Genomic DNA, 26854 nt, shown 5'->3' on the forward strand with positions numbered 1-26854 from the left:
GGTTATATTCTTTTTTAGAGTAAAATTTTGGTCATAAGTTCATTAAAGGCATACAAATGCATTCCTTCAAGGCCTGCATACATTTTTTGTAGGTTTATTCTGCATTATTTAATAAAAAACCATCTCAAATAATTCATGTGGAATATAAACCTGAACAGCATAGCTCCTGCACCATAGTTAATTTAATGTATTTTTTAGCCCAGATTATATAGTTTTCTTTTCAGCTACACCCATATCATTTAAACATCCAAATGAAAAACTAAGCCTATGAGACTGAAAAATGCTTGAATCAAAAGACTAACCTCTGAGAACATCCTGAGAACATCCTCTTTCTATGGCAACCTTGAGGTGAAAAAAGGTAAGTCCTTGCTACCTGAGAATTTTTTTTTAAATGCTTCCCTACATAATGCATTACGTGTATTTAAACTTTTTCTCATCTGTCTAGGAAGCACTGGTTTGAAACAAGAATGCCTAGGAAATTTAATTCACCTATGCTATGCAGGGAATTTCAGATGAGACCTTTTGACCTTAAAACCTATGACCCTAAAAAGTTTATGATTTTAAGATATTCACCACCTTCTGGTTGAATTGTGAGTTCTGAACAGAGGAAGGCACTGGCATTTACTTAAAAAGTTGCTCAATTTAAATAACTACATTTCACCTATTTGTAGTAAGAGAGACAAAATTTACACACTCTACTGCAACTATTCAATAAGCTGTGTCAGAAACTGTACTAAAAGTTTCTCTACAAGAAAATGTGCTTTAGTAACCCAGTACATTTGATGAAACTACTGAATTTTAGCAACTTCTATCTTTGATTCTAAACAACACCCTTCTGCATGAAACACCCCACTTAAAGTGAAATCAGGTCATAAAGATAGCAGAAGTAAACAAAAGTAAAATGCATGCAGAAGAATAAGACTTCTGAAAACATCTATTTCCTAGTTCAGTCACATACTAAACACTCACAGCAATATACAAAATCTAAACTGTGCTATTTGAAACAGAGGAAAAGAAGAAATTTAGATCCAGTCTTTCCTCACTGCAACTACTTCAATACCTCCAATGCAGATTTCTTCTGGTGGAGCGTGGTGATAAAATTTTTCCAATCTTCTTTAGCAGCAGCAGATTTGTCCTGGATAACTTTAGCCTTTTCCTTTGGCAAAACAGAGCACAGCAGTTCCCCTTTGGATGCCACCAGGTTTAATTTTTGCTGCCCATTCTCACTTTCGGATAGGAATTCCTAAAAATAATAAGGAAAAAACTAATTGGTGAACTTTGGATACCAATAAGGTCAAGCTGCTAGAAAATTTACCAATGATGGGAGTTTACTGTTTCTGCTTGTTAACATGCTAATGTATCTTTCAGTAAATTAATTTCAATACTGTTTGTATTGATGGGATTTAGAGGTAACAGCCACTTGATCCAGAAATGAAAGTGTCAGAATAATGTACATCTTAGGACTCTAGGATTACCTGCATTTTCTGTATTTCATGACACAACTGCTAGTGATTTAGGTGGGTATTATATTCCCTTAAAAATCCCTAGTAGAGAAAGTGTTGGAAGTTTCATTTCAGGGAACCATTATCCTGACAGAGATGACACAGGGGCCCCCTCAGAGGCACACACTGGACCAAACCCCTGCCGATGGGCAAGCTCCAGCTATGCTGGACTTGCCATGAGCATGTGTGGGCTGATGCTCAGAACTTGGCCAATGTCCAATCTGTGATTTATGCCTCTGTATCCTTAATTTACTTTCCCTGTTTAGAAGTATTTTTCTTCACAGAAATCTTTCACAGTGCTGGTGTGCAAGAAGTGTGTGGAAAAACACAGTTATAAGAATTATACAGAAATGTAAGGAAACATATTTTTAAATTCCAATTTATTTTGATAATTTTTTTGTAAGTTATAATTATTTAAAAACTTTCTGAGCATTTAAGACTCAAAGAAATTTAGTAGTCTTATACAGAAATATTTTAAACTGTTACTATCGTGATAATGTAATACACATAATCATTAGGTTACACCCATGCTCAGGAGTAGCAGGCTTGATACCAAAATTATTAGGTCAGGTTCTGTTACACTAGAGGTTTTGGTGGAGAATGCAAAGGCTCTGTTAACTTTGAGATACATGGACTATAAATTCTGGCTATATTAAAATGAAAGATATTGGTGACTTAATGATGTAAAATGTGCTAACAGACAGAACATTAACTTTCAAGAAAAACAAAATTTTAGGTTTATACAGGTTACCAACACATCTTTAGAAGTCTTAAAGCAGTCCAAAAAAAGTTTGTTTCACCCAAGGCAGCTTTTACAGAGAAGAAAAAGGTATGGTTTTACATTATGAGGGGGCTGTAGTGATTAAAAAAACAAAAAATCCACTGTTGAAAAAACCCCAGACTTGTTAAAACATGTAAAAAAAATTACCAGGACTTTTCCCCCTTCTGAAGATATTCTCAAAATAGTGCAGTCAAACATTTCATATATCAAGACAGTATTATTTGGGCTTTTAGGTAAACCATTTAAGCAAGGCAAAGTCAATATACCAAAACAAGGAAAAAGTGATTTGGCTTTTGGTGTTTTCTGAGAAACAGATACGAATCTCTTCTGTTATACTATCTATCTAAAGCTGTAACAGCTTCATTAAATAATTCTCATTTTTCAGCTAAATTATTTTATTTTCAGCTAAAATTATATTTACGTTCTGTCAATAAAATTATTTCTTTCTACTGATTTATTAAAATATACTTTCAACTGTCATTCCTTTCCACAGAACTTTTTGGGCTTACTTTAGTTTTATGTGAAAAACAGCCTTCTAAATGCCTGCTCACACTGCATATAATTTCATTCTGCTCTTGTACCATAAGGGCTCCACTTTCATACATGAGGAAAAATATTGATATAATTGTGAAATAAATCCAGTTATTAATACTCATTCTGATTTTACAGTACTCTCCTACCTAAAACACATTTTCTTTCCCTTTCTAAAAAAGAAACAGATAAGGAAAACTATTGAGACATAACTACTGCAGCCCAAGCATGAAACTAAACAAAACAGAAAAAGAAAGTGTTTATTTCTTTGCAATGAGTCACCCTTAATGTTAACAATAACAACATTAACAAAAGCAGTAATTAATCAAAGAAATAAATATGAGCTGTATATGAAATTGCTTTGGCTTCCCTTAGACTAGGATTTCACTGCCATAAAGTTACCTGTATTTTCTGCAGACTTGCTGAAGCATCACTGATGTTTTGAGGCACGTCAAAGCATTTGGCAGTGGTGACTCTTGCGTTGACCAGCCACTGCTGAAAATCCCTGAAAGCCGTCCGAAACCTTTGCTGCAAGATCTGCTCTTTGCTCTGACATCCCTTTGAAGCTTGCAGGCAGAGGCTGGGTTTTTCACATGAGGGAAGAAGAAGAAAGCGAGGGAGGGAGGGAGGAAAGGCAGGACTCTGTTAGGTGACAATGCTATTATTTTGTTCTTTGAAACACAATGGTAAGGGTAGGTTAACCTGGATTCCTCCTACCAAATTTATGCACTTAACTGAGGCACCAGGAAATCCATTAGAAGCTTTCAGTTCTCAAAAGTGAAGCATGTAAATTGGGACATAGCTGTCAGAAATATGACAGGTACAAATGTTTCCAGAGAGTGACTCAGTGCATCAATGTGCTCTGCAAGCCCCTTTTTCTCTCTAGGGAAAGGGTGCAGGACTATTGCAAATAAAATTATAACTTCTGTGGCTCTGCTAAGTCCTCAAGGTTATGAAGGATCAGTTTGAGCCATCACATCCCTCTGCAGCTACAGAAGCCAGAAGCTGTAATCTCCTGCAAGAAACAACAGAACCTTCTGTCTGAAAGGCATGTGTCACACTCCAAAGTAAATCAGTGACCTGAGAGAAAGCAAGACTAAACAAAGAATAATAATCTGAAGGACAAAATCAAGAAAAATATCTGAACTAGCTGGTATATCTCATTCTCCTTCAGACAAATAAGACATACTGCTACCTCACTTTTTTATAAGGACTCCTGTAATACCATCAGGTACAGATGTACATTTAGTTTCAGCTGAGTTTAGTGGCATAGCCTGGCTTTAAGAAAAAACCCCAAAAAATCAAACTACTACTTTGTGTAACTGTTGTTAACACCAAAATCAAAATAATGATTCTAAGTACATCATATGTCTGTCTCTAGTTCTAAAATTCTAATTAATAGTTCCCTAAAAGACAGCTCATTTCTATCCCCCCCTACACACACACACATGAGATTAACTCTAAACAAGATGAATGCACACCTGTTATACTCCTTAATCAACCCTGAAACTTTTGAAGAATGAGTACTTAAATCTCTGGAAAATTTACAAAGATCATTCAACTGGGTTTTGATCTCATCTGTCATTTGTTCAGACTTTATTAGAGCATCCAAAGTTTCCTGTTAAAACAAAAAAAAGAAAAGAAAAATATTGGTGAGTAAATATAAAAAAAACCCACAACTTCTTAATCAAAGTTTATCAGAATTTAAATTAAATCATTTATGATCTATTTGTTTACTTTTAAGAGTATTTTAGCAGTTAAGTCTATAGTACCTTATTTGAAATCATGAGCTTACAGAGACCAAATTTCTGGATGCCTCAACTTCCTTAGCTCAAAATGTTCTTGAAGCCCATTTTAAGATACAAATTTCATTCTAATAAATGAGCTATTTTTTATTTCATTCTAATAAATATTGACAATTAGCTGTACACACATAAAAGCACATACTTTTAGAGAATAGAAAATGATATGTGTTTATATAAATATAACTATCCTGTTGACTTGAGTTTAACAGGTTCAATGAAAGTTTTTTTTGAGCTGCATCCAGAAAGTTAATTTATGCACAAAGATTTTTAACAATTTCAACTCTTTTCACAGATGACTTCATAATTTAAAAGTACAGCTGATTGCAATCCTGTGAGAGTAACTGGGTTACTGCCTGTCATTGATGCACTGGAACAGTTCTTGCCTTGGAGACAGCTAAGCCAACAACAACAAAAAAAGAGATTTTGTTGGCTTGGCTTGCGTCACAGGGAGAGGTGTGATAAGTACTCCAACAAAAACAGTGCTTGGTGGTGTCCACAGCATCTCCACTGCAGAATCCTGCCAGCTACTCCAGCATAATGAGCAGTGCAGACTTGGCTCCTTGCCTCACTAGGAATGAAATTCTTCAGGCATTCCTCTCAGACTAACAGCAGAGGTTCTGCAGTGCAGGCAGACCAGAGCATTTGGCATGTATAGGATAACTTGTCTAAAGTGCCAGTCTGGAAGAAACTTATATAAACTTGAGGAACAGACCATATGAACAGGGACCTGGAAGTGGGAGATAAGGATGTCCCCAAAACACATTTCTGAAGATGTGTGTATATATATATATATATATGTGTGTGTGTGTGTGTGTGTGTATATATATATATATATGTGTGTGTATATATATATATATACACACACACACGTATTCAGAAGAAAAAAAGAGGATGATTGAAAATATACATAGTAAAGTAATGTATGCAAAATGTAAGTACATGCACTATATAAAAATTTACATAGTAAAGAGTTCAGCACGAAATTGAATGTTCAGGAAAAGTAGAAACGATACTTTTCAGCAGCAGATTTTCAGGACTCCCCAATTTACATTATTCATTATCGACTATCTTCTTTGAGCCACTCATACACCAGAAATCTCTTCAATCATGATTAACAGATACTTGAAATAGTCACTTGTTTCAATGCCATATAAAGTAGCATTTGAAAAGTAATTATGTAAGAGCAATAATGCTTAGGAAAAAAACCCTAAACTACTTTTTGCTTACTTTACATTAAACTACCAAAACCATTCTTTTGGAAACTATTAGAAATAACACCACAATGGACATTACCTAAACACAGGATGTCACAAATTGCCAAGGGCAGGAACCACCATAATGAATTGCTAACAGCCCCTTTTTTTATGTGAACAAACCATCCCTTTAGACTAACATGGGTTAGAACCTCTAGAGCTAGAAACTTTTCAATTTCAGAAGGTTAGAATTTTTTCCGTTTCAAAAAAACTACCTCAAAATCTACTAAGAGCTTATTCTGATTATATACAGCTTTAGGCATAGCCTACTAACAAACAGGAGCAATAACTTGCAAAACAGGGTAAATTTAACTATGGCATTTTTCCATACAGTGATATCACTGTTGCAGCCAGTTAGATTTAATATTGAATCTGATAGCTGCAAAAATAATTTGCCAAATTCCAAGAGCAAAATCTGTTGTTCTAATGCTGCACATTCCTAAGGGAACAGAGCTTCAGTACAACAGAGCAGCAGAAAGATCTTGCTAATTCTGTGAATTAGGAAATGCGTTTTTAATTTATGGCCTTGGCTAACATGGCAACAGAATCACTGTGAGACAACAGAAATGGAAACTGCAGTGCTATTTTACATTCACAATAGGGCCTTTCCCTGGGGTCCAAAAATGGGAAGATTACTGTCACATTTCCTCTAACTATAAATAATATTGCATAGTGGGGCTATGCATAGTTACCTCATGAGATGCTTCTGCATCTTCCTCATTAGCCAAAGTTTACAACTGTCTAATCTAAATAAAGTGTTCTTACATAGAGTTTCATACATATACTACTAATAAAAGCAATATGCTTTGAATTTAATATTTTTCCATTTGTGAAATAAAAAATGCCTGGTGTGTTTGATAACAATCCTATGTCTTCCTTTCCTTTTTTAAAAAACATATATATGGAACACTTTGCTTCATCCAAATGTCCTCTTTGTTACTCCTGCAGACACATAATGGCACTCAAGCAAGCAGGTTTCATAAATCCATGCAAGGAATTCTGTGAAAGAGGAAGCTACAGAAATAACTTGGCACAGACCCTGCAGAAGGAGATTACTAGTCTCAGTTCAAAGAAAAGGTGTTCTGGGGTTTTTCTGAACATGATTTCAGTCAAGGGGTCAGAAAGTAGGCAATACACACCTCTCTCCCTCTACTGAAACTGCTTTATTACAACGCTACACTGAAAGAGAAATACTCTGCATCTTTCATCAACATCTATGGTTCATTGTGGTTGAGATACTTACAACTACGTATCTTGATTTGTTGCAAATATTGGTATATGTTTACTTGAAAGTGTTATGATATATACATGGGAAATTTTTTGCTAGGAGACAATCAGGAATAGAAATTAATTCTATTACTCTGAATTCTACTGCATTCCAAAGCAAAGCAATTAGCAATTAGACCCGTTTCCAGATTAACTTCTTTAAATATTGGACAAGACCTCAAAGTGCATAACGTAGAGGATACTTCAAGAAAAGGGAAGTACAAGCCAAATACATTCCTAGCAAATTTTAATGGCTCCAGTTTCTTACTTGGCTTCTAGGAAAAGCTACACATTTCCTCCATCAAATGTTGCTCTGGCTCCACGCACTGAGCAAGTTGGAAGCGCAGTCCATAGCCGGTGTGCCAGCTCCTTGGCTTCCTCCCAGGGACAAGCCCCGGCCTTAACACCTAAAATCCAGGCAGTGATTGCTAAGCCTGGTACAGCAGAGGCCAAGGGGAGGGGCGTCCTCTGCTGTGATCGCAGTAACACGAAGAGTTTGGAAAGTCGGGGTTTCACAGAAATATCTTCCGCAAGCATTGATTTTATGATGTGCTCGACAGTCCCGCCCGGCGGAAGTTTCCTGCCCGCGGTGACCGCACAGCTACAGCGGAAAAGCTGCTAGGAAAAGACATGCCCTTACTTTCTCCTTGCGCCAGCTCTCCACCACCTCGGCGTCCGTGCTGCGGCTGTCGGCGGGGGACAGCCCCCGTGCCCAGGCGGCCAGCTGCCCTCCGAGCCGACTCACAGCCTCCTCCAGCCGCCCGGCCTGCGCCGCGAACTCGCGCTCCGACAGGGCCATCTGGCTGAGCAGGTCCCGCAGGCCGCCCTGGCTGCGGCGGGCGCTCTCCTCCCACTGCCGCCAGTCCGCCTGCAGCGCCTGCATCTCGGCCGCCAGCAGCTGGCACCCGCCCGCCGTCGTGCCGCGCTTCGCGGCCGGAGCCAGCGCCTCCACTCGGCTCAGCCGGCCCGCGCCGCTCTGACGGGACTCCACCAGCTCCTGCGGGGCGACATTGCCATGGTAACCCGGGGGCCGCCATATCGGCACCGCCAGGGACGGCGGGGCCCGCCCGGGGGGCGCGTCCGTCCCGTCCCCAGAGCCCCGTCCCGTCCCGTCCCCTCAGAGCCCCGCACCGCCCCGAGCCGCGGCTCCCCCCCGGACAGCGGTCTGGGAACCGGGGGTGGTAAAACCCAGTCAACAGCGTGCGGCCCTTGCCGGGATTAAACAGCGGTTCTGAGACGCTCTTCAGATTTGAAAAGACAGAAAGAATGAACGTGTTTTAGATACCAAAAATACTACTTAGGTTGAGATGCGGAACATGAAGTCTTTGTTGTGATCTTTTGCGAAAGAAATGCTGGTGTGTAGCTGCTCGCAGCAGTCTTAAAAACACAACTGCAGTTTTCAGCCTGCTTGAGACCTGTGACGTGCCAAAATTGTTGAATACGTTTTTTTTCTGAGTATAGAGTTTTGGTTTTGTTTTCAGAGCTAAATTCTTTCTACAGCGTCCATATTTCAATCTCACACATCTCATAGAAGGGAATCTTGGGAGCTTTCAGCTTAAGAAACTTGAGAATGTATAAATACCATCCCAAACACTGCATGCTACAGTCATGTTATTTCTTCCCTCATTCCTGTTACGAATTAGACGCTGCTAACTCCTCCCTTTCCCGTTTTACAGATCAGGAGTTTGAGCACAAAGGAGACTGAAAATTACCCCAGAATGTACAAAGAATCTGTAATTTCATCTTGGAGATCCTGAATCTTCATCTAGCATTTGAATTCACTATCGCACTCTCTCATGTTTAGGAGCAGAGTGAAATATTGCTAGCATGAATATCTGAATGTAAACACCAGGCATGGGCAAAACATGTAGCCTGTTTTAGTGTTGCATTCAGGAATATTCAAATTTCTTAAGCACTCAGACAGCTAAGAATAGGTGCCAGGCTAAGGAGAGTATACACACAGAAGGCAACTCATATATTTCTATCATGTTTGAGAAGAACAATCCTTGTGCTGCTTTACACATCTCCATTTCATGCAAAGCAGGAAAGGTCCCTGATTTAGACAATTCTGCTCATGGAGAAAGCATATTTGGGGATGAGGAAAGAGATGTATTCATTAATCACTTAAGCCACATTCTTCTGCAATGCCACTGGGCTTCCGCTCTTGGAAATTGTTTCCATGTGTGCCGTAGTTAACTTAGGTCTGATTATACTTTTACTCCATCTGTTAATACGAGAAGGGAGTTGAAAACAAAGCACAGCTTGGAAAGCTTGCTTTCAGCTCACTGAAATGTAATCACCATTTCAAAGAAAAAAAAGAGCAAGACCCCACAACTGTTTGACTGGGTTTTTTTTAAAGCATAGGGTCTGAATTACAGAAGAAATCATGAATGCTCACTTACATTGATTTTGGCCAGCTTTTTCTGTATAGTTGGTGTATCTCCAGATGCATCTGACCAGCGGTGAAGCTCTTCCTTTGCAGAATGAAGCCAGTCTGTGAATTCATGCACAGCATCCAGATAAAGCAAATGATCTTTTACGATATCTTCCACTTTCCTCATTTTCTCCTATCAGTCAGATGGAAAAAAAAACCAAAACAAAACAAAAAACAAACATTAAAGGACTTAAATACTGCTTTAAGCAGTGCTGGTTTAACTCCATAGCATGCATTTAAATAGTGAATAGGGTATAGCTTGTGGCATCAAAACAGAATGCTACACTGCAAAAGGTTTGGTTTGGGTTGTTGTGGACAAGGATTTTCTGCTGGAGCAGAAGCCTTCTAAAAACACTGATTCAAAAATATACTTTAACACAGTCTAATGTATGGTTTAGTAGATATCAATGCTACAGCTGTGTCACTCTGGAATGCTTTTCCCAATACACCCCAGAGAGGGTCTTGCAGATCGCCCATGAGCACTCCCAGGGTGCAGCACTGCTGCCAGAAACACAACTTAGAAGCACCAAGTCTCTACAAATGCTAAGCAGAGTCGTGGAGATGTCCCACAGGAAAACCACAAACAAAAATTTTGGCTGTCCAAAAGTGCAAAGTGATCTTATGGTGCAGAGTCCCATTTTGACAATCACATCAGAAGTGGTGGCTGTCCTCAGGCTACCCTGCAGTCCTGGAGGATGCTCTCCCTGGCACAGACATGCAGCTGCTTCCTGGCTCCACCTTAGTTTTTGAATGTAATCTTAGAGTGGGGTCAGTTTATCTTACTGTGACACAGTGAAAGAGTACTGTGGTTGAGGTTTGCCTTTGGTCTGACTGAGTAAACTTCTTGCTATATTCTTTTGAGATATCACTAATGAATGTTTATCAAAACTAACCAAAAGTGAAATGAGCTAACCAAATAGATTTTTATCCCTGTGTAGATACTCTCATCTAGATTGAAGTGTCTTGAAGCCAGCTTCAAACTAAACCACCTACAAATTATGCTCAGTTATTTTAAAGTTTGAGTAACTCAACATTCAACAAATGCTATTAAAAATTAAGTTAGATTAACAGGACCTGCTGTTCCCTCTGAAAATAATCATCATAATCTCTAAGAATGTGTCATTCTCAACTAGACATGTGGATAGTTACTGGCTAAACAAAGGAGACCTAAAGTAAATCCTAAAGAATCCAAGTTTCTATACCTTAATGCATTTTATGCAGCAACAGGGTAAGAAAATGTTCACATGCACCTGACTCTAACCAAAACAGCCTCCTAGGGAAGCAAAAGACACCTAGGAGAGAAAACCATGCATCCCTGTGTACACTGCTCACACCAAAATGTAGCACCAGTACAAGGGGAGCGTGGAGGCAAGGTGTTTCACTCTCATGATCTGGTTGGCACAAGGTCTCAGTGAGCTCACACATCTTTCCTTAGAAACCAAACAGAATACCCGTTTAGCATGTGCAGTGCTTAGTGGCTTGAAACACCATGAAACATGGGCATATATCTTTTTGACAATAGGATTTCTCTTTCTGACAATATGTTTCCTGATTAGGGAGGCATTTTATTCTTCCCTTTCTAGGTAAATAAAAAATCAAAAAAATGGTAGGAATGAATGAATATTAGATGAAAATAAATGTGTCAGAATATCAGAAATACTGCTGTATATAAGAAACTAAGAACAAAATATATGGCCTTCACTTTTCCAAAATCATAATTGTACCAACTTCAACTCTCAATACTGTTTTTTCATTCCATTAAATTTTAGTAAACTATATTCAATGTTCTTATTAGACTCAACAATACCAGAGGCAGGATTATTCAGAGTCAATGCTTTAGTTATTAAAAACCACAAAAATCAAAATATTTTAGCTATATATACAAATGTCTAAACATTTTACTTACTTGAAATGGAGATATTTATCTTACCTTGGCTACAGTTGTGATGTCATTAAACTGTGTTTTTAGTTCTTCTTGAGCTGCATCTCCAAAGGAATCATCCCCTGTTTTTTCATAGAGTTCCACAGCTTTCTCAATGAGTTGCTGTAAATCACCTGAGTGATCCTCTATCTCAGAAACAATAGCCTGGAAATGGTCCAGCTGGGCAAACTTCTCCTTCAGACCAATCTGTGGTTCTAAAGGCTGGTCCACTTTGTGATCCAAATTCTCTAACCACTGTTCCAGCTGATTTTTCCTTTCCAGATAGTCATTCCACTGGCTAGTGACAGAATCTAGACAGCTTACATGAACAAAAACAAAGTGCAGATGAGAACCTGAGAACTTTTAAACATTTCAGGGGAAAAAAAAAAAGAGAAAAAAAAGAGGCTGCTTATACCTTCATTGTTACACTGTCTGTAGCTATACACAATAGGTTTAGAATATCGTTTTTTCCTGCCTCTTATTTTTGTTTCCTATATCAACTTGCATCCTATTTATTTTAGAATTCCTATGGCATTTGGGCATCTTTGTACAACCAACATAGCTGCTTCCCTATTACAGGTTACATGAGCAATCTATCTGCCTCAGACTAATAAAAAGCACATTTCAGTGTCTGTTCAGCAAAGTAAAATATGGAGCATTACTGGAGTTCATTATGATCACAGTACTAAAATATGCAGCAGCCTATGAAATTACTGTCAATTAAGAGATATTCTGACAAGTTTTGAAAGAAAAAATCCATTATCTATAGACTCATTTACAATTTATAAGAAATATTCCCTTCTGTTACTTTTGCTTTTCCTAGTCTCTGGAATAATCCCTAACCTCTGTGATTCAAGTTGATGAATGTAATTCTCAGTTCACTGGACTTACAAATAGACAAGGGTGTGGTAAGAATTTCACTCAAAATGCCACAGTCTAACCCAATCTAAATAATATTTTATGATAAAAATTGTGTGAAATTTTAGAGACATCATAAAGACAGACAATGTAATTTTCTATTCTATTACAATTCTATTACAATTTTGGTGCAACTAAGTGGCACTACTTTCAGTTATATTTTAAGAAAAAAGTAGACAAGTCATAGTCTTCAATCTCTTGAATAAGAAACAGGTGTGATAGATGCCCAGAAAGGCCACACACAAATTGAGAAACATCAGTCTGTCTAGAACAGAAATGATGGAGGCTTTCAGATATACAAAATTATCTCACACAAGCTTTCTATTTCTACACAGGTCAAGATGAGATGAAACCAGCTTAATATGGAAGATCATTTGGAGTTGATATTAACATTATCTTTTTTTTAACTAAAAAACCAATGAAAACAGAATTGAGAAACCATCCCTGGGCTATATATAGATAAGGTAGATAAGTATCTGTCACATGTTCCTGGTCTTGCCCAAGAACAGGCTCAGAAACTCTGAAAGTCCTTTCTAGATTTTTCTCTGTATTAATTTGTATGATTTTTATTAATTTTTAATTAATGTGAGGTACCATCTCATATGAAATTTGATTCATATGATAGGGTAAACTCATCTTTTTATTACAGAAGGGTATATTTTCTAAGAAATTTCGATTCTCTCTGATAATGCAAATTTCCCCTCACATACCAGCAATGATACATGCTGTAAGGTACTACTCTCTATAAGCAAAGATAGCAGGGTCTGACCTGTGTTTTCCAGGGATTCTTACCTCTGCCAGTTCACTGAGGTACTGATGATATCATTCCATACATCCTTCAGCGTCTGAAGCTCAGTTTGTATCACTTTTTGTCCTTCCTCATTGCTGCTTTTAAGTGCTTGTTCTCCTTTGCCAATGGCCATATTCAGCTTAACCTCACCGTCACCTTTGAGTAAGAGGATCTCCTGTGAGGCAAAATAGGTCAAAATATCAAATGTAACCTTCATGAGAAATGAGAACTGTTGTTCTTTCAACAGTGAACACCATCCTCTCTGAGCTCATCCATCCTCAACAGTCATATCCAGTAGGAATTCCTAGGCACCTTTTCTTCTAAGGGCCCATACCTTGCTATGAGCAAGGGATCCAGCAGTTTTTCTATGGCTATACAAGTTTTCCACTGCATTGGTCAACCTAAAGTACTGCTCACATTGCAGCAGATACTGAATAGGTCAAGCACTGCACAGTAAGATAGCACCTCATAGCCACAAGAAACATCAGGAACTCCCATGGCAGATCTCCTAATGACCTTCCTGTTAGATGTTTGTCTAACCTCTTCCTGAAGACCTCCTGTGACAGAAACACAGCCATGACAGAGAGACTCTGCCAATTATTCCAAGGCCTCCCCTCTATTAGAAAGCTTTCTGGGACCTAAATACACATTTTCATAATTCATTATTTCTTATAAAATGCAATACTTGACACCTGTTTCCATTAAACTTCATCCTGTTTTTCTCTACTTCCCATCCCAATTTGTCACGATCACCTTAAATTCTAATCCTCTTCTTCATAACCACAGAGAAAATAAAATATAAAAATAGATCTTTCCCACTGATGTGGCCCACACCAAATATTAATCTTGATGTGTAATATCTATTTGTATCCTCCTTTACCTGAATTTGTGTCAGTCGTCTTTCCAGGGTGGCTTTGCTTCCAAGAGTGCTCTGCGATGATATCAGTTTATCTTGAACCTCTTTCACCCATGACCACATACTCTGCAATGCCTCCTCAAAAGTGAGATGCTCTTGGAGTGCAAGCTGACATGTCCTCAGCTTCTCCTTGACACTTTTGACCATGGTTTGATAGTTGGTGAGATGTTGAGAAGCCAGACGTACTTCTCTCCCTGCACCATGGCCTTCTTCATTTAAAGTCTGTGCCATTTGGGACAGCTGATCAAAAGAGTCCCTGAAAGAAAATGATGAGACTTAAAGTTTCAGAAATATGAAAGTTTCAATAATATGAAATATTATAGCCACTGCCAAATGTTGTGGAGGCTGCTGACATGACACCCACTCCATCAGTGATAAGAGTTCACAGTTAACTGACAAAAAAAGTTAGAAAGAATATAAGCAGCGTGTGCTGATTACAGAATTCACAGAATCACTTGGTTGAAAGAGACCTTCAAGATCATTGAGTCCAACCCAGCCCTCACACCTTCATGTCACTGAGTGCCATATACAGTCTTTTTTTATAACACATCCAGGGATGGTGACTCTACCACCCCCCCGGCAGGCAATTCCAGTCCTTTACCACTCTTTCAATAAAAAACCTTTTCCTAATATCCAACCTGTATTTCCCTTGGTGCAGCTTGAGGCTGTGTCCTCTCATTCTGTCAGTTCCTGCCTGGAGAAAGAGACCGACCCCACCTGCCTACAGCCTCTTTCAGGGAGTTGTAGAGAGTGATGAGGTCACTCTGAGTCTCCTTTTCTCCAGGCTAAACAACCCCAGCTCCCTCAGCCGTTCCTCACAGGGTTTGTGTTCCCAGCCCCTCACCAGCCTCGTTGCCTCCTCTGGACGCACTCAAGGGTCTCAACGTCCTTCGCAAACTGAGGGGCCAGAACTGGACACAGCACTCCAGGTGTGGCCTCACCAGTGCCGAGTGCAGGGGGAGAATGACCTCCCTGCTCCTGCTGGCCACACCATTCCTGACACAGGCCAGGGGCCATTGGCCTTCTTGGCCCCCAGGGCACACTGCTGGCTCATGTTCAGCTGCTGTCACCAGCACCCCCAGGTCCCTTTCTGCCTGGGCTCTGTCCAGCCACACCATCCCCAGACTGTAACATTGCAGGGGGTTATTGCGGCCAAAATGCAGGACTTGGCACTTGGACCTATTAAACTTCATCCTATCAGATTTTGTCCATCCATCCAACCATTCCAGGTCTCTCTGCAGAGCCCTCTCACCTTCCAACAGATCAACACACACTCCCAGCTTAGTGTCATCTGCAAATTTACTAATGAAAGACTCAATACCCTCATGCATGTCATCAATAAAATTATTGAACAGAATATTTTGTCCCCCAGCCCAGACCCTTGATGGACAGCACTGGTGACTGGCCGCCAGCTGGATGCAGCCCCACTCACCACCACTCTCTGGGCCCGGCCATCCAGCCAGTTATTAATATCTTTGCTTGTGTGCAGTGCCACATCTTTCAGAATTTTGGTGCTCAGAACTGAAATCTTTGTGTCAAACATTTAAATTAAAAGCTACCTTAGTTTTCTTTTCAGGAGTCAAACTTTCAATTTCTATATGAAATTCTACCCTTTGTACCTGCCAAAGCTTCTAAGAAGTTTGTCATCCTGGACAGGTAGGAAAGCATGATGGAAAGGTCATTTGTCCAGGATTAGACAATGGCTCAGATTCAGTACAAGGGCCAGTGAAAGGGATTAATACTGGGTTTATACAGCCTCAGTTAATCTAATTCTACTTGATCACCTTTCCTGATGCCTGATGAGTACAGGGAATTTCCATCAGACCAAAATGTCTTGCATCAGTCTCAAGGCCATAGGGAGTGACTGGGTGTTTCTTTTTAAGATGCTGTGAGACTTAGACAACTGACTGCTATTTTTGTTCTACCTTCACCAACCCAATAATAAAAAGAAGATTTGAAAAAACCTCCATGTACTCAAAATGGCAATTACTTCATTATCTACTGGCCAAGTCCAAATTTTAGAAAGATTTCACAGCTAATGTAGATGCTTTTTGAGATTTTTTTTGTAAGGCAAGATGTATGGGGAAGAGGATTCTGCTAACCTGGTTGAATCTCAATGTTACAGGACAGAAAGAAAATTTTAAAATGGACATAATGATAAATGTAACTTTCACTACTGCTTTTAAAACCAATATTTTTAACTTCTATTTTTAAAAAGGATATTTTTCAGTTTCCATTTAATAATGAAGTATGATAAGCTTTTATTGATTTATCAAGAGCAAATATTGTATTTGGTTGAAATTCATTAGAAATTGAACTATCTGGATTCAGCCTCTTTTCACAGAGAAAAGAATTTCCAACACACTCTAGCTTTTAAAAACACTTTACCCCAAGAGTTAATTTTACTTCTGCCCTAGTAGGGGAAAAAATGAGAGTATTTTAGAAAATTAATATTCAATATACCTTGAATTCAGCAACTCTTCTAGGAACTTTTCCACTTTTTGCACCTCCTTTTTCTTCTCAGAAACAAGCTGTTTGTTTTCTCCTAATGCTTCCGTGCTTATTCTTTCTTCCATGTCATGCATCCACAGGGAAAGCTTCTTGTACTGATCTTCAAAGCTACAGAGCAGATAAATACTCCTTTAAAAAGTACTTCTCAAGTGGAGTAAAGTTGGAAGAAGTTAATATCCACAATTTCATGCTTTCAGCATAAGAGTCGTACACAAAACATAATTCCACAGTGACTACTAGTCTAAAAATATTCAGCAACTCTCTAAAAATGTTCAGGAAAATCATGGGAACTACAGGGAGACCAGAAGCCTCCAAAATTTAAAGTGGCAGTACTTCTATTTATACTGGATTCAATAAAAGCTGACCAAAAGAAATCTTTTTTCAAATTATTGGAATAATTTAGACTAAGAACAAACAATGGGTAAAACTGAGCCTTTTTTTTGTCAGCATTTATGTGTAGAACAACTGAAGTGTTGTGTTTTCAATTCTTCCTGCAGAAGAGAACTGGAATCTTGAGTGCTCAAAACTCAGCAAAACAAGTTCCAGAGCTAAGCTTGAAAACTTTTCCTTACATGCAGGCACACTGTCTCCTACTGTTGTTTTACCCAGTACTACCACACTAACTTTGCTTTCAATTAGCAACAGTTTTGAACAGTTTTAGATATGAAAATATTTCAATTCCCAAAATTCCAGCCCTAAACAGTAATTTAAGGGTATTTTCTTCTTAGCTCCGTAGGAAATATGTCCATTTGGAATGGGACAGAACAGGCACATGCTGTGTAAAATGCATACTATCTTAAAGCCCCAGGGAAGAAATGAACTTCATTGCACATTTTCCATCCAGAAAATGGCATTTAAATTACTGGAATCCCAGCTGCTGTTTTGGAGTTTCATAAGCTACACAAAACTTCTGCATATATGATCCTGACCTCCTATTTTTTAACCCTTGGAACAAGACCTGTTGCTTTGTTTTGATCAGTGTACTTCAGTTTCTCTTAATTGTTTCCAAAGAAAAAAACAAACATAACTAGATCATCTGGAAATAATTTTGTACTTTGCCCTGGACTTTGGAAGCCAGGAAATTTCATGCAGTTCACAATTTATTTGTGACTGCTGGTATTACTCACCTTCCCAGGTGTGATGCACAGTCTTCCAGGGCTTTCTTGTCATTCAGACACTGTTTGAGGAATTCTTGGAAGTTCTGGTTAGACTTTGCTATTTGCTCCTGAATATGGCTCACAACTGGTTTGGGTAAACAACCATATAAACTTTCTCCTTCCTTGCAGGCTGCATCTAATTTGTTCTGTCCTTCACTAATAGAATCCAGCACACCCTGTGCAATGAAAGAACAGTTTAAACACATAAGATTTGATAATTAAAGATAAGCAATATTTCTATAAGAAGTGGTCAGATTTCTCCAAGAAGATAAGAGCTACGCCTAGGTATCAAAAAACTTCTAAGCAGATCAAATAAAATTTTATTAAGTGGTGCTAAAATTCACAGCACTCAATTTTCTTATTTGATCCCAAGGTAGTCATGGTTTTCTCTGAGTAGTTTAACAATGTGTAAACGTCTGAAGACGTTACACATTTCAGGTGTTAGGGCTGTTTACAACAGGTGTCTGCTACTTATGTTCTGTCTCATCAAAAGTATATACACACAAGCTTTGACATATCAGTGTTTATCTGAAATACTGAAAAGTGTTATAAAAAATTAGGAAAAGAAGAGAAAGAGAGAAAAAAGGAAAAAAAATAATCAGAAACAAGAATAGTATAGTTATACATAAACCTTCCAGAAATTAAATTCCTATCTCAGAACAGGGACCACAGTTTTCACTGTATTCCCTTTACAGTGCATACTGCTGCCTTGAACCATTCTTATATTACTTTCTTAAAAACAAAAACAAGTGTGTTAGCATCTACAAATTATTTTAGAGATACAGTTGGTTCCTATACTAAATTGCTAATTATTGGCTGTTTTAATTTAACTTGTTCACTATACCTGCAAGTCATGTAGCTTTGCCTCTATTGCTTTGCTGTCCCCAGACCTGTCAGATGATTCTTTTACTGCAGCCTTCACACCAGAAAACCATTCCTGGAATTCTTGCATAGAGTCTTATTTAATAAAAAAGAGAATATTTTTTTTTTTTTAGCTACAGCATTATCCACAGTATTATACAGCTGTTTTAAACAAATCTTTTATCCTTCAGGAACAGTGTGTAAAAGCTAATAGAGTAAATCTAATTGTTGTCAATAACCTTGGGAGTAAGATTAGAAACTAGATGTTTCCTCTGCAAACATCCAAATTTGAACAGTCTTACTAGGCTGCCCTTGACAGTCAATTTCAGTTTATGATACATCCCAATTTTATGCTAGATAAAATCTAAATCAATATCTTAATAAATAAGATTAAAAGTTGCTTTTCTCCATTGACTATCCAGAGAGCCCAGGAAATAGTTAAGATGGGTACTTTTACATTATAAACACTTCCATCTGGTTATACACCTCTCTTTATTGCAAATGAAAACAGTGTATTTATGCGATAGAGATGAATACTAATAGTGAGGAAAGGTGCATTTTCATGCATATCACATAGTTAAAGTTGAGTATGTAAAATGCTTTGTTGCATAGCAGTTATCCAATGAACATTTGGTAACAGGACTTTTTGAGAGGCTCCATATGAAAACAAAGCTGAAATTGCAAGTGACATCACTGGAAACTCTGGCAGAGTGACTCACGGCTGTGGGCTAACAGCTCATTCCTATTAACCAGCCCGAGGACTCACAGAGGAAATGTTTTTCCAAGGACTCCTGCATCCTGGCCTGTGTTCTGGAACACAGCAGATTCACAGCTTCATACTTCTTTATTAACAAAGTGACAGTGCCACCAAGAGCTTCCAGCTCTACCGAGTGGTACTTGCGACAGAGGCTATTGAGGGTCTCGCGGGTTGAGTCAATGCTACTTTGCTGAAGCTGAAGGTCCTTTTGCGTTTCCTGAAAATAAAGTTACAACATAAATGCGATATTTATAAAGAAACAAAAGAACTGTCTTTTTCTGAAGCATTCCTACTCCTCTCATATGTTCCTTCCTGTTGTGCTCTATAAGTCATCCCAGACACAATGAAGGAAAGAAGCACTGACTGGATGATGTTTCCTGAATTTCCCAAGTGAGATGAATCCTTGAAACTAAAGGGCCATCATAGAAATTTGAGAAGTGATGTTTCTCATGATTTATTACTCTACTTGTAATGAATAGATTTCAAGGCATGTTGAATAGAAATAGATATTTTCAGCAAAGTCTGAAGGCACGTGTGGGATGCAATATGACACTTTGGCAGGTATTTGGAAGGACTTTTGAATACAGGGGGGGACTTAACATACAACCTGAGAGAAACATTTTCTGAAAACTAAATGTGAATTGGCTAGTATATCAATATTAATTGTACTCACAGTTAAATACCTCAGTGTGGTTTGTCATGTTATGATGTGCATAACTGCATGCACATCAAGAGAGCACTTGGATGTAGGAAAAAAGAATGGCTATGTATGATGACTGAGGAGGACTTCTGAGGTAGAAGTTTGTGTTAAAATTGAATTTGGACCAGTGTCTTTTACTGTCATGTGCTATGAGTTCATAACTTATTGCAACGGACTCAACACACATGCTGGAGTAAGGACAAGGAGTTCAATGTAACAAAACCAGTTCTTGCAACAAATAGACCATATTATTCACTAAAATTTTCTAAAAAGTTTGTGTAAAGTTAATAAATCAGAACTTTTGTTCATTGGTGCAACTTCCTGTATTATTTGCTAATATACTAGCAGCTGTGCAGGAGATAAGCATTTTTTATCAAAGGAAAATTAAGTATAAAGCTCAGAAAAAAGCCCCCAGAGATCAATGCGCAAGGAAAAAGTATATTAATTTTTTTCAGCACTGACCTTTAGTTTATTTAGCGCTTCAGGATCCAGGTTACGAGCACAGCTTAACAGCGTCTCCTCCACTTGAGATAGCCAGTCTGTCATCTGGCCAATCAGCTTCTGTAACTGCATCTTCTGGGTACTGAAATCTTTCAGCGTCTCTTTCGCTGTCTCTGATATTTCTTTGGCATGTTCCAGCTTCTGCCTCAAATCTGATTCTATAAACTAAAACCAAAATGTTATGTATTAAGGCATTTAATAATAAAAATGTTTATTAGGGTAAATGCTTATTGGCAAAAAGAAGGTAGGAAAGTGGCACACATCTGCTATCTTTACAGCTTTAATTGGAGATACTTACATACCTACAAAACAACAACCATTCAGGATTCAGTCTTAGATATACAGTAATCCAAAGAAGGGATACTAACTTATAAAAAGCCAGACTGTAAACTATTGCAGTTGTTATCCATTTCTGAAAAATTAAACAGTTGTTATTTTCTGTTTACTAGTTTCCTGTATATACAGAACATGACCTACACTCAAATAGCTTAATAAAAAGAAATATCAATTGGAGAGTGAGCCTTAGGAACACTGAGGCTTAAAGTATCTCAGTGTAAAGCAGGTGAAAATTGAAGATAGTACAAAAAATAAGCTAGAACCTTGCCCCTTAACCCATTCAAAGACAGGAATATGCAAAATTATAGTAGATGTTAGCTGAGCACACATCAGTTATAGAAATGAATCTATAATATGGTACTATATATAAATCAGGCTCACAGAATCCTTTGGATTAGAAGGGACCTCTGTACCTTCCTTAGTTCATATTCCCTGCCAAGGCAGGGTCACCTACAGCTGGTGACACAGAAACACAGAAACAAAGGTGGGTTTTTTACCTTCTATAGAGAGGGAGACTCCACAACCTCCCTGGGTAACCTGTTTCAAAATGTGGGCAAGGCTTGAGTGTTGCATTAACTTCCATTAAAACCTGATATATTTCAAGATACATCCTCGCCCATGGAAATTGCAGAAGTCAGCTTAAATTTTAGATTTCTGACATTAAGTTAATAATCTCAAATACCCATTTCTGTTTGAAATCAAACTGCCAAAAAAGTCATACTTTATGACTGCCCTAGAACACAGAAATAAGTATCTGGCCACAAGTTCAACAGCTTACCTTCATAGTTGTTGTTTTAGGTTTTTCTTTTAAGAGCTAGTTAAACACCCTTATTCTAGTCCACTAAAGAACCCACTTTTTAACAAAGCAAATGAACAAATATTACTGCCTTATAATTCTTTCAAGGAAACAAACTGTGCATGCACTCACATGTGATGTGGCTTAATGTTGTGCAGTGTAGAGAATATCTGTAGTATCATATCTCATCAGCTACATAATAAACAATTGATTCTATTTGGATTTATTAAAATATACTTCTACAACCCTAATGTTCACTTACTTTATGACATGCTGCTTATACAAAACAAAAATCAAGGTTACCTAGAGAAATATGAACAAAGAATAGTTATGCTACTTATAAATAATAATGCTGCATCTGTCACCTTGAAATAAAAAAGAGGTGTAGGAAAGACAAAAATGTAAGAAGGAATGTTTTCTTAGTTATTTGAGCACAATCTGTGGTTACAAATGTCTTTATTTTACCTGGAGATCTGCAGGTGGCTCTTGACTATGGGTCAGTTCTTTGAGTTCTGAAATTTTGGAACTAAGTTGCTCCAACTTTAGTTCTTTATTCTTGACTTCAGACTGTAAAAGAGATGTGGTCAATGTTTTGTACCAAACTACAAGAAGCTTTTAGACTTTCAGAAGGATGCTCCATCAATTTCAACATTGAAAGAAAATGTACACACAGTTTAGGAACCAGAAGGAAAACACTGTTGTACTAATTTTGTGCTCTAAAAACCTCCCATCTCTTTTTTCCTTATTAGACTCAGTTCAGAGAAATTTTCCCCTCCTTTAAAATAATGATACAAATTAGTAGCATTTAAAATGCTCTAAAAGGTGGGGTTTTTTTGGTTAAAACTGGGAAAATAAAGCTGAAAATATCATTGTTTATTTGACTGGAAATATCTACTGAGGGTGTTAGGTTCCACTTAAAGACATGTGTAGAGTGTATTGCATGTGGTCTCTGATTTTTATTATAAGCAAGTGAGCTCTTGATGAAAAATTAGACACAGAAATAGATTTTAACTTTAAGAGGGATTAAAAAAAGCTGTTATATATACACTGACATATCTGGACTTTGTATTTATAGATCCAAGTTATTAAAAAAAATTACTTATTAAAAATGCAGTATCAAAGTGAAAGCTGAAAATCAGAATTTGGAATTCTGAAGTATCAGTATCCTATTGCCCAAATTTTCTTTTCAAAAAATTTCAAACACATCATTCCAATTAAAAGATTGGACAGTGGATTCCAGGATTAAATTGCCAAACTTAACATCTGCCCTGAATGCCCAAAAGTTAGGAGGTATTTTGTGCTAGGGAGGATATAATATTAGGTGGTCAGTCAAGAAAGTCATCACTGATTTGGGTCACAGAAGAGGTAAACTGATTGTTGCTGTCCATGGTCGTCTATTTCTGATTGCTGAAAGGGCAGGACTCTGCTGTCACTGAACTGCTTTTCCTCTTGCCTTTCCAAAAGTAAGTATAAAAAAAAGGTATTGTTCATTCTGTGACTGTAAATGTACACACAGTGATCACATCTGCTATTTTGGACCTCCTGCATATCAAATATACCTGTGTTTTGGGTGTCCAGTTTTAACAGCAAAGAATTTAGGTGGTCAGATTGCTACATAAGGCATTGTCACCCCCAAATGGCATTCAATAAAGATTAACCTTGAGCAAAATATTGATTTATCAGTGTTTATATTCTATCATAATACCTGAATATCTTCACTGTGCATCTTATTAAGGACTTAATTAATTCCAAATGAAGTAGAATATGGCTTAATCTCTGATTGTTCTAATGTGTATGTTAAGCCAATAGAGACAGGATGCATTCTGAAAATTGGCTAGATTTCTAAAAGAGTTTAACATTATCCGGAAAAAAAAGTCATAATCTAACTGAAATTGTCAGAACTTGACATAAAAATTTACATTCCAGTCCAGCATATGTCTTTTATTGTCTGGAGAACCTACTCTCCTGGATGAGGTTTTAGAAACTAATTTTTTTGATAAACTTTAGCTGAAGTTGTCTAAAATTTCCATTGGTTTTTACTGGAACACAAGTCAGTCTAGAACCAAATGTAACTTCAAGAGTCAAAATAACTAGGGAGCTTAGATTTAGTAAGATGTGCAATTCTTGCTTCTTTCAGAACCTAACACCTTCAAATAAAAAGGTCAGGAATGCTTTCAGCTAGCTATTGGCATAGGGTACCACAGCTTCAACAGAGGACACAGAGGTCTACAAGATCTCAGCCTTCCCTCTGCGCTGGACATCTCTTGACATTTTGATCCACAACATTTTTATCAATGATTTGTGGGTAAGAACCTGGAAATCTTTCAGGAGGACCTCCATTCTTTGACTGTTACTGAAGTTCTGGATGCCTTCATTCAGTTGAGAAATGCACTTATTACACCATCCATCCAGTTCATCTCCAGTTTTCAGGATGTCATCCCACAGAGACACGCTTACACTCAGTCGGTCGATGTTATCATCAATTCTTTCAGACACCTTTTAGGGAAGAGGAATATATCAATACCATTCACAAATTAATTTTAGACTTCTCTATTTTGCAGACAGTTATAAGACAAGTGCATCGAAAATAATTAGTAAACCTGGGTAAAATAATTTTCTTGGGTTTAGTTCTGAATTCTAATTTCAATTTAGTTACCCAGATCATAAAACGAACGCAAATCTTAGGTGTCTCTTTCCAAATATCTGCATATTTTTTTTACTGTGAAAAAGTTTTATGTTCAAATAAAACTTATTTTTCAAAAAAACTACATTTATCCTTCTTATTGTAATGTACAAATTTGCTACTAAAGCAGTATAAATGTGAAAATGTAAAATATTAGGTAGAAATTATTTACTGTGAGGGTGGTGAGACACTGGAACTGATTGTCCAGAGACACTGTAGATTCATCCGTGGAAATGTTGAATGCCAGGGTGAATGGGGCTTTGAGCAACCTGGTCTAGTTAAAGATGCCCTTGCCCTGGGGGCAGGGGATTGGAACCAGATCTTTAAGATCCCTTCCAACCCAAACCAATCCATGATTCTGTAACTAGCTTTTATGTTGTGTTTCTCTCCTATAATGATGTCTTTTTCAACATATGGATATCTTTTGTGGTTTAGCTTAATGTAATTTACTTATTAGTAAAAACTTATTAGTCTAATTTGTTTCAATAAAGTATTGCTGGTATGCATTAGGTGTGAATCCAACCCCAATTCATGCTTGGAACTGTGCAGTCAGCAAACTTACAGTAGTAGCATTCATACACTGCTTTAAAATCTACCAAATCATATCAAATCATATAAAATCTACCAAATTAATGTCACAACTTCATGCATACAGTGGATGCCAAATCCCTCTAAGACTTTGAGTTATAATTCAAAGTAAATTTCACTAAACAATTGTACTCTTAGATCCTAAGAAAATGGAAATATTATAAGCTTATCTAAACTTAAAAACTGTATTTGGCATATAAACACCAGATTCTTACATCTAGCCATTTGTCCACCATGGAATTAATATCTGTTTTCAGCGCAGTGGAGTCACAGTTCTGCACTCTTTTCAGTTCCGCTAACAAATGTTTTCCTTTATTAGTGAAAGTATCCAGGTCTTTTTGTTTATCACTCAGATCATTCTTGGCAGCTTCATGCTGTGGACATAAATATTTGCTTGTTTAATGGAACCTTAAAGAAAGAAATAAAAATCCAGTTCTCCAGGTACCCATCCCTGGCCCCATGTTATAAATTTGTTAATTCTCATATCTAATATTTACTAATCCACAAAATACAAAGCAACTGACATGGTTTTCTTATGAGGCATAATCATATAGGATGATTGTTCTTCTACATAAAGCACACAAGTGGCAGTAACACATTTTGAATTTCTTCCACTTGGTAACCAGATGTTTTCTGGACTTAAGTAAATTTCATTTTTTTTTATTCGCCTTTCCATTCTTCATCATTGAATAATTTCTTCAGGAGTTATAGCAAGGTAAACAGAGGTGCTGTAAACAAAATTTAGAATTGAAAACCCCATCACTACTTCCAGACATTGTGGAAAACATAAGTATAGATGTGTTCTGGAAGGAACTAGACAAAATCTTCAGGGCTAGCAGGTTTGGAAGGCTAGGCATAGGGAAATCTTTATGATATTTTCATTGAAAAGGTAAGATGCTGAGAATGGATCACAGTAAGAATCTTTTGCTTTTTTCTACAGCAAGTACTAGAGAGCAGTATTAACAATAATCTGTATGCTGTATGGCCAAAGCAATTTTTGCACTCAAACTTCTTCAGGCCTAGATGTGGCCGCTGCTGCAGCAGGGAATTCTCTTCAGCCCAAGTCTCAAAGGAATGATGTGGAAGTTACATGAAGCTCTTTTTTGGACTGGTGAGCTCTGTTCTGGCTTTTTGTTCTTTTAAGATGTCTATCAGAAAGAGGCCATAAATATGTACAGTTTAGATTAAGGTTTATACAGATCTGACTAAAAGATATTGAATCAAGAGCTCAATAGGTTTCCAAATTAAATTACCCTCCAAAGGAATAGAAAGAATTTAACTCAGAACTGTTTATCCTGGCAGGCTGAGGGACATCAGAATTTAGTATTTTTGAAATACAATACAGTGAAATTAATACAATGTAGGGATCCAAATACCTTATCTCTGCTCAATGGCTGGTATCATTACACACCATGACAGAAGTCCTCTTAGGGAAAGAGACAGATATAAAAATTGCACACATCAGAAATGTGTGCAATTCATGTTCCTTTGTGGCCTTTTATCTATTCCAAAATTTACCCAATATAGAAAAATATTGAAGTATGTTGACTAGAACTATCCTTTCACACTATGATAGGAATATATTCTCGATGTATTTCATATAAAGAGCTTTCTACTATTTTCCACTTATGCTTTCCATGTATTAAGAACATTCATTTCCATTAACAACAGATTGATAGATCTCACCAAGATGCAAAAAAGGGCTATATTCTTTCCTCATCAAAATCAGTACAATTAAAACTCTGAATGTCAGTGTGACAAGATTTGACAGTAAATTCAAGGAGCTTTAAACAGAGTTCAAGGGCATCTTTAAAACAAAAAAGTCCATTTAATAAAAAAAACCAACT

General features: G+C 37.5%; 1 protein-coding gene across 36 annotated transcripts in view; it reads right to left on the reverse strand.

The window, feature by feature from the left end:
- Positions 1–26854, reverse strand: part of SYNE1 (spectrin repeat containing nuclear envelope protein 1) — a 290474-nt gene that overhangs the window by 141656 nt on the left and 121964 nt on the right. For all 36 annotated transcript variants that reach the window (XR_015283259.1, XM_086877258.1, XM_086877290.1 and 33 more), the window contains 16 exons: positions 25223–25381; positions 24050–24232; positions 22202–22303; positions 20566–20769; positions 19413–19620; positions 18630–18742; positions 17756–17961; positions 16581–16736; positions 14082–14373; positions 13204–13376; positions 11503–11812; positions 9541–9705; positions 7779–8135; positions 4296–4432; positions 3217–3394; positions 1061–1243 (listed from right to left, as the gene is read on the reverse strand). Coding sequence is in view for 35 of the 36 variants with exons in the window: in XM_086877258.1 (XP_086733384.1) it covers positions 1061–1243; positions 3217–3394; positions 4296–4432; positions 7779–8135; positions 9541–9705; positions 11503–11812; positions 13204–13376; positions 14082–14373; positions 16581–16736; positions 17756–17961; positions 18630–18742; positions 19413–19620; positions 20566–20769; positions 22202–22303; positions 24050–24232; positions 25223–25381 (3126 nt within the window). In the remaining variant the exon portion in view is untranslated. The remainder of the gene's footprint in view (positions 1–1060; positions 1244–3216; positions 3395–4295; positions 4433–7778; positions 8136–9540; positions 9706–11502; positions 11813–13203; positions 13377–14081; positions 14374–16580; positions 16737–17755; positions 17962–18629; positions 18743–19412; positions 19621–20565; positions 20770–22201; positions 22304–24049; positions 24233–25222; positions 25382–26854) is intronic.

This window comes from Cyanistes caeruleus, chromosome 2 (genome assembly GCF_971803275.1).
Source record: "Cyanistes caeruleus chromosome 2, bCyaCae1.hap1.1, whole genome shotgun sequence".
NCBI classification, from domain to species: Eukaryota; Metazoa; Chordata; class Aves; order Passeriformes; family Paridae; genus Cyanistes; species Cyanistes caeruleus.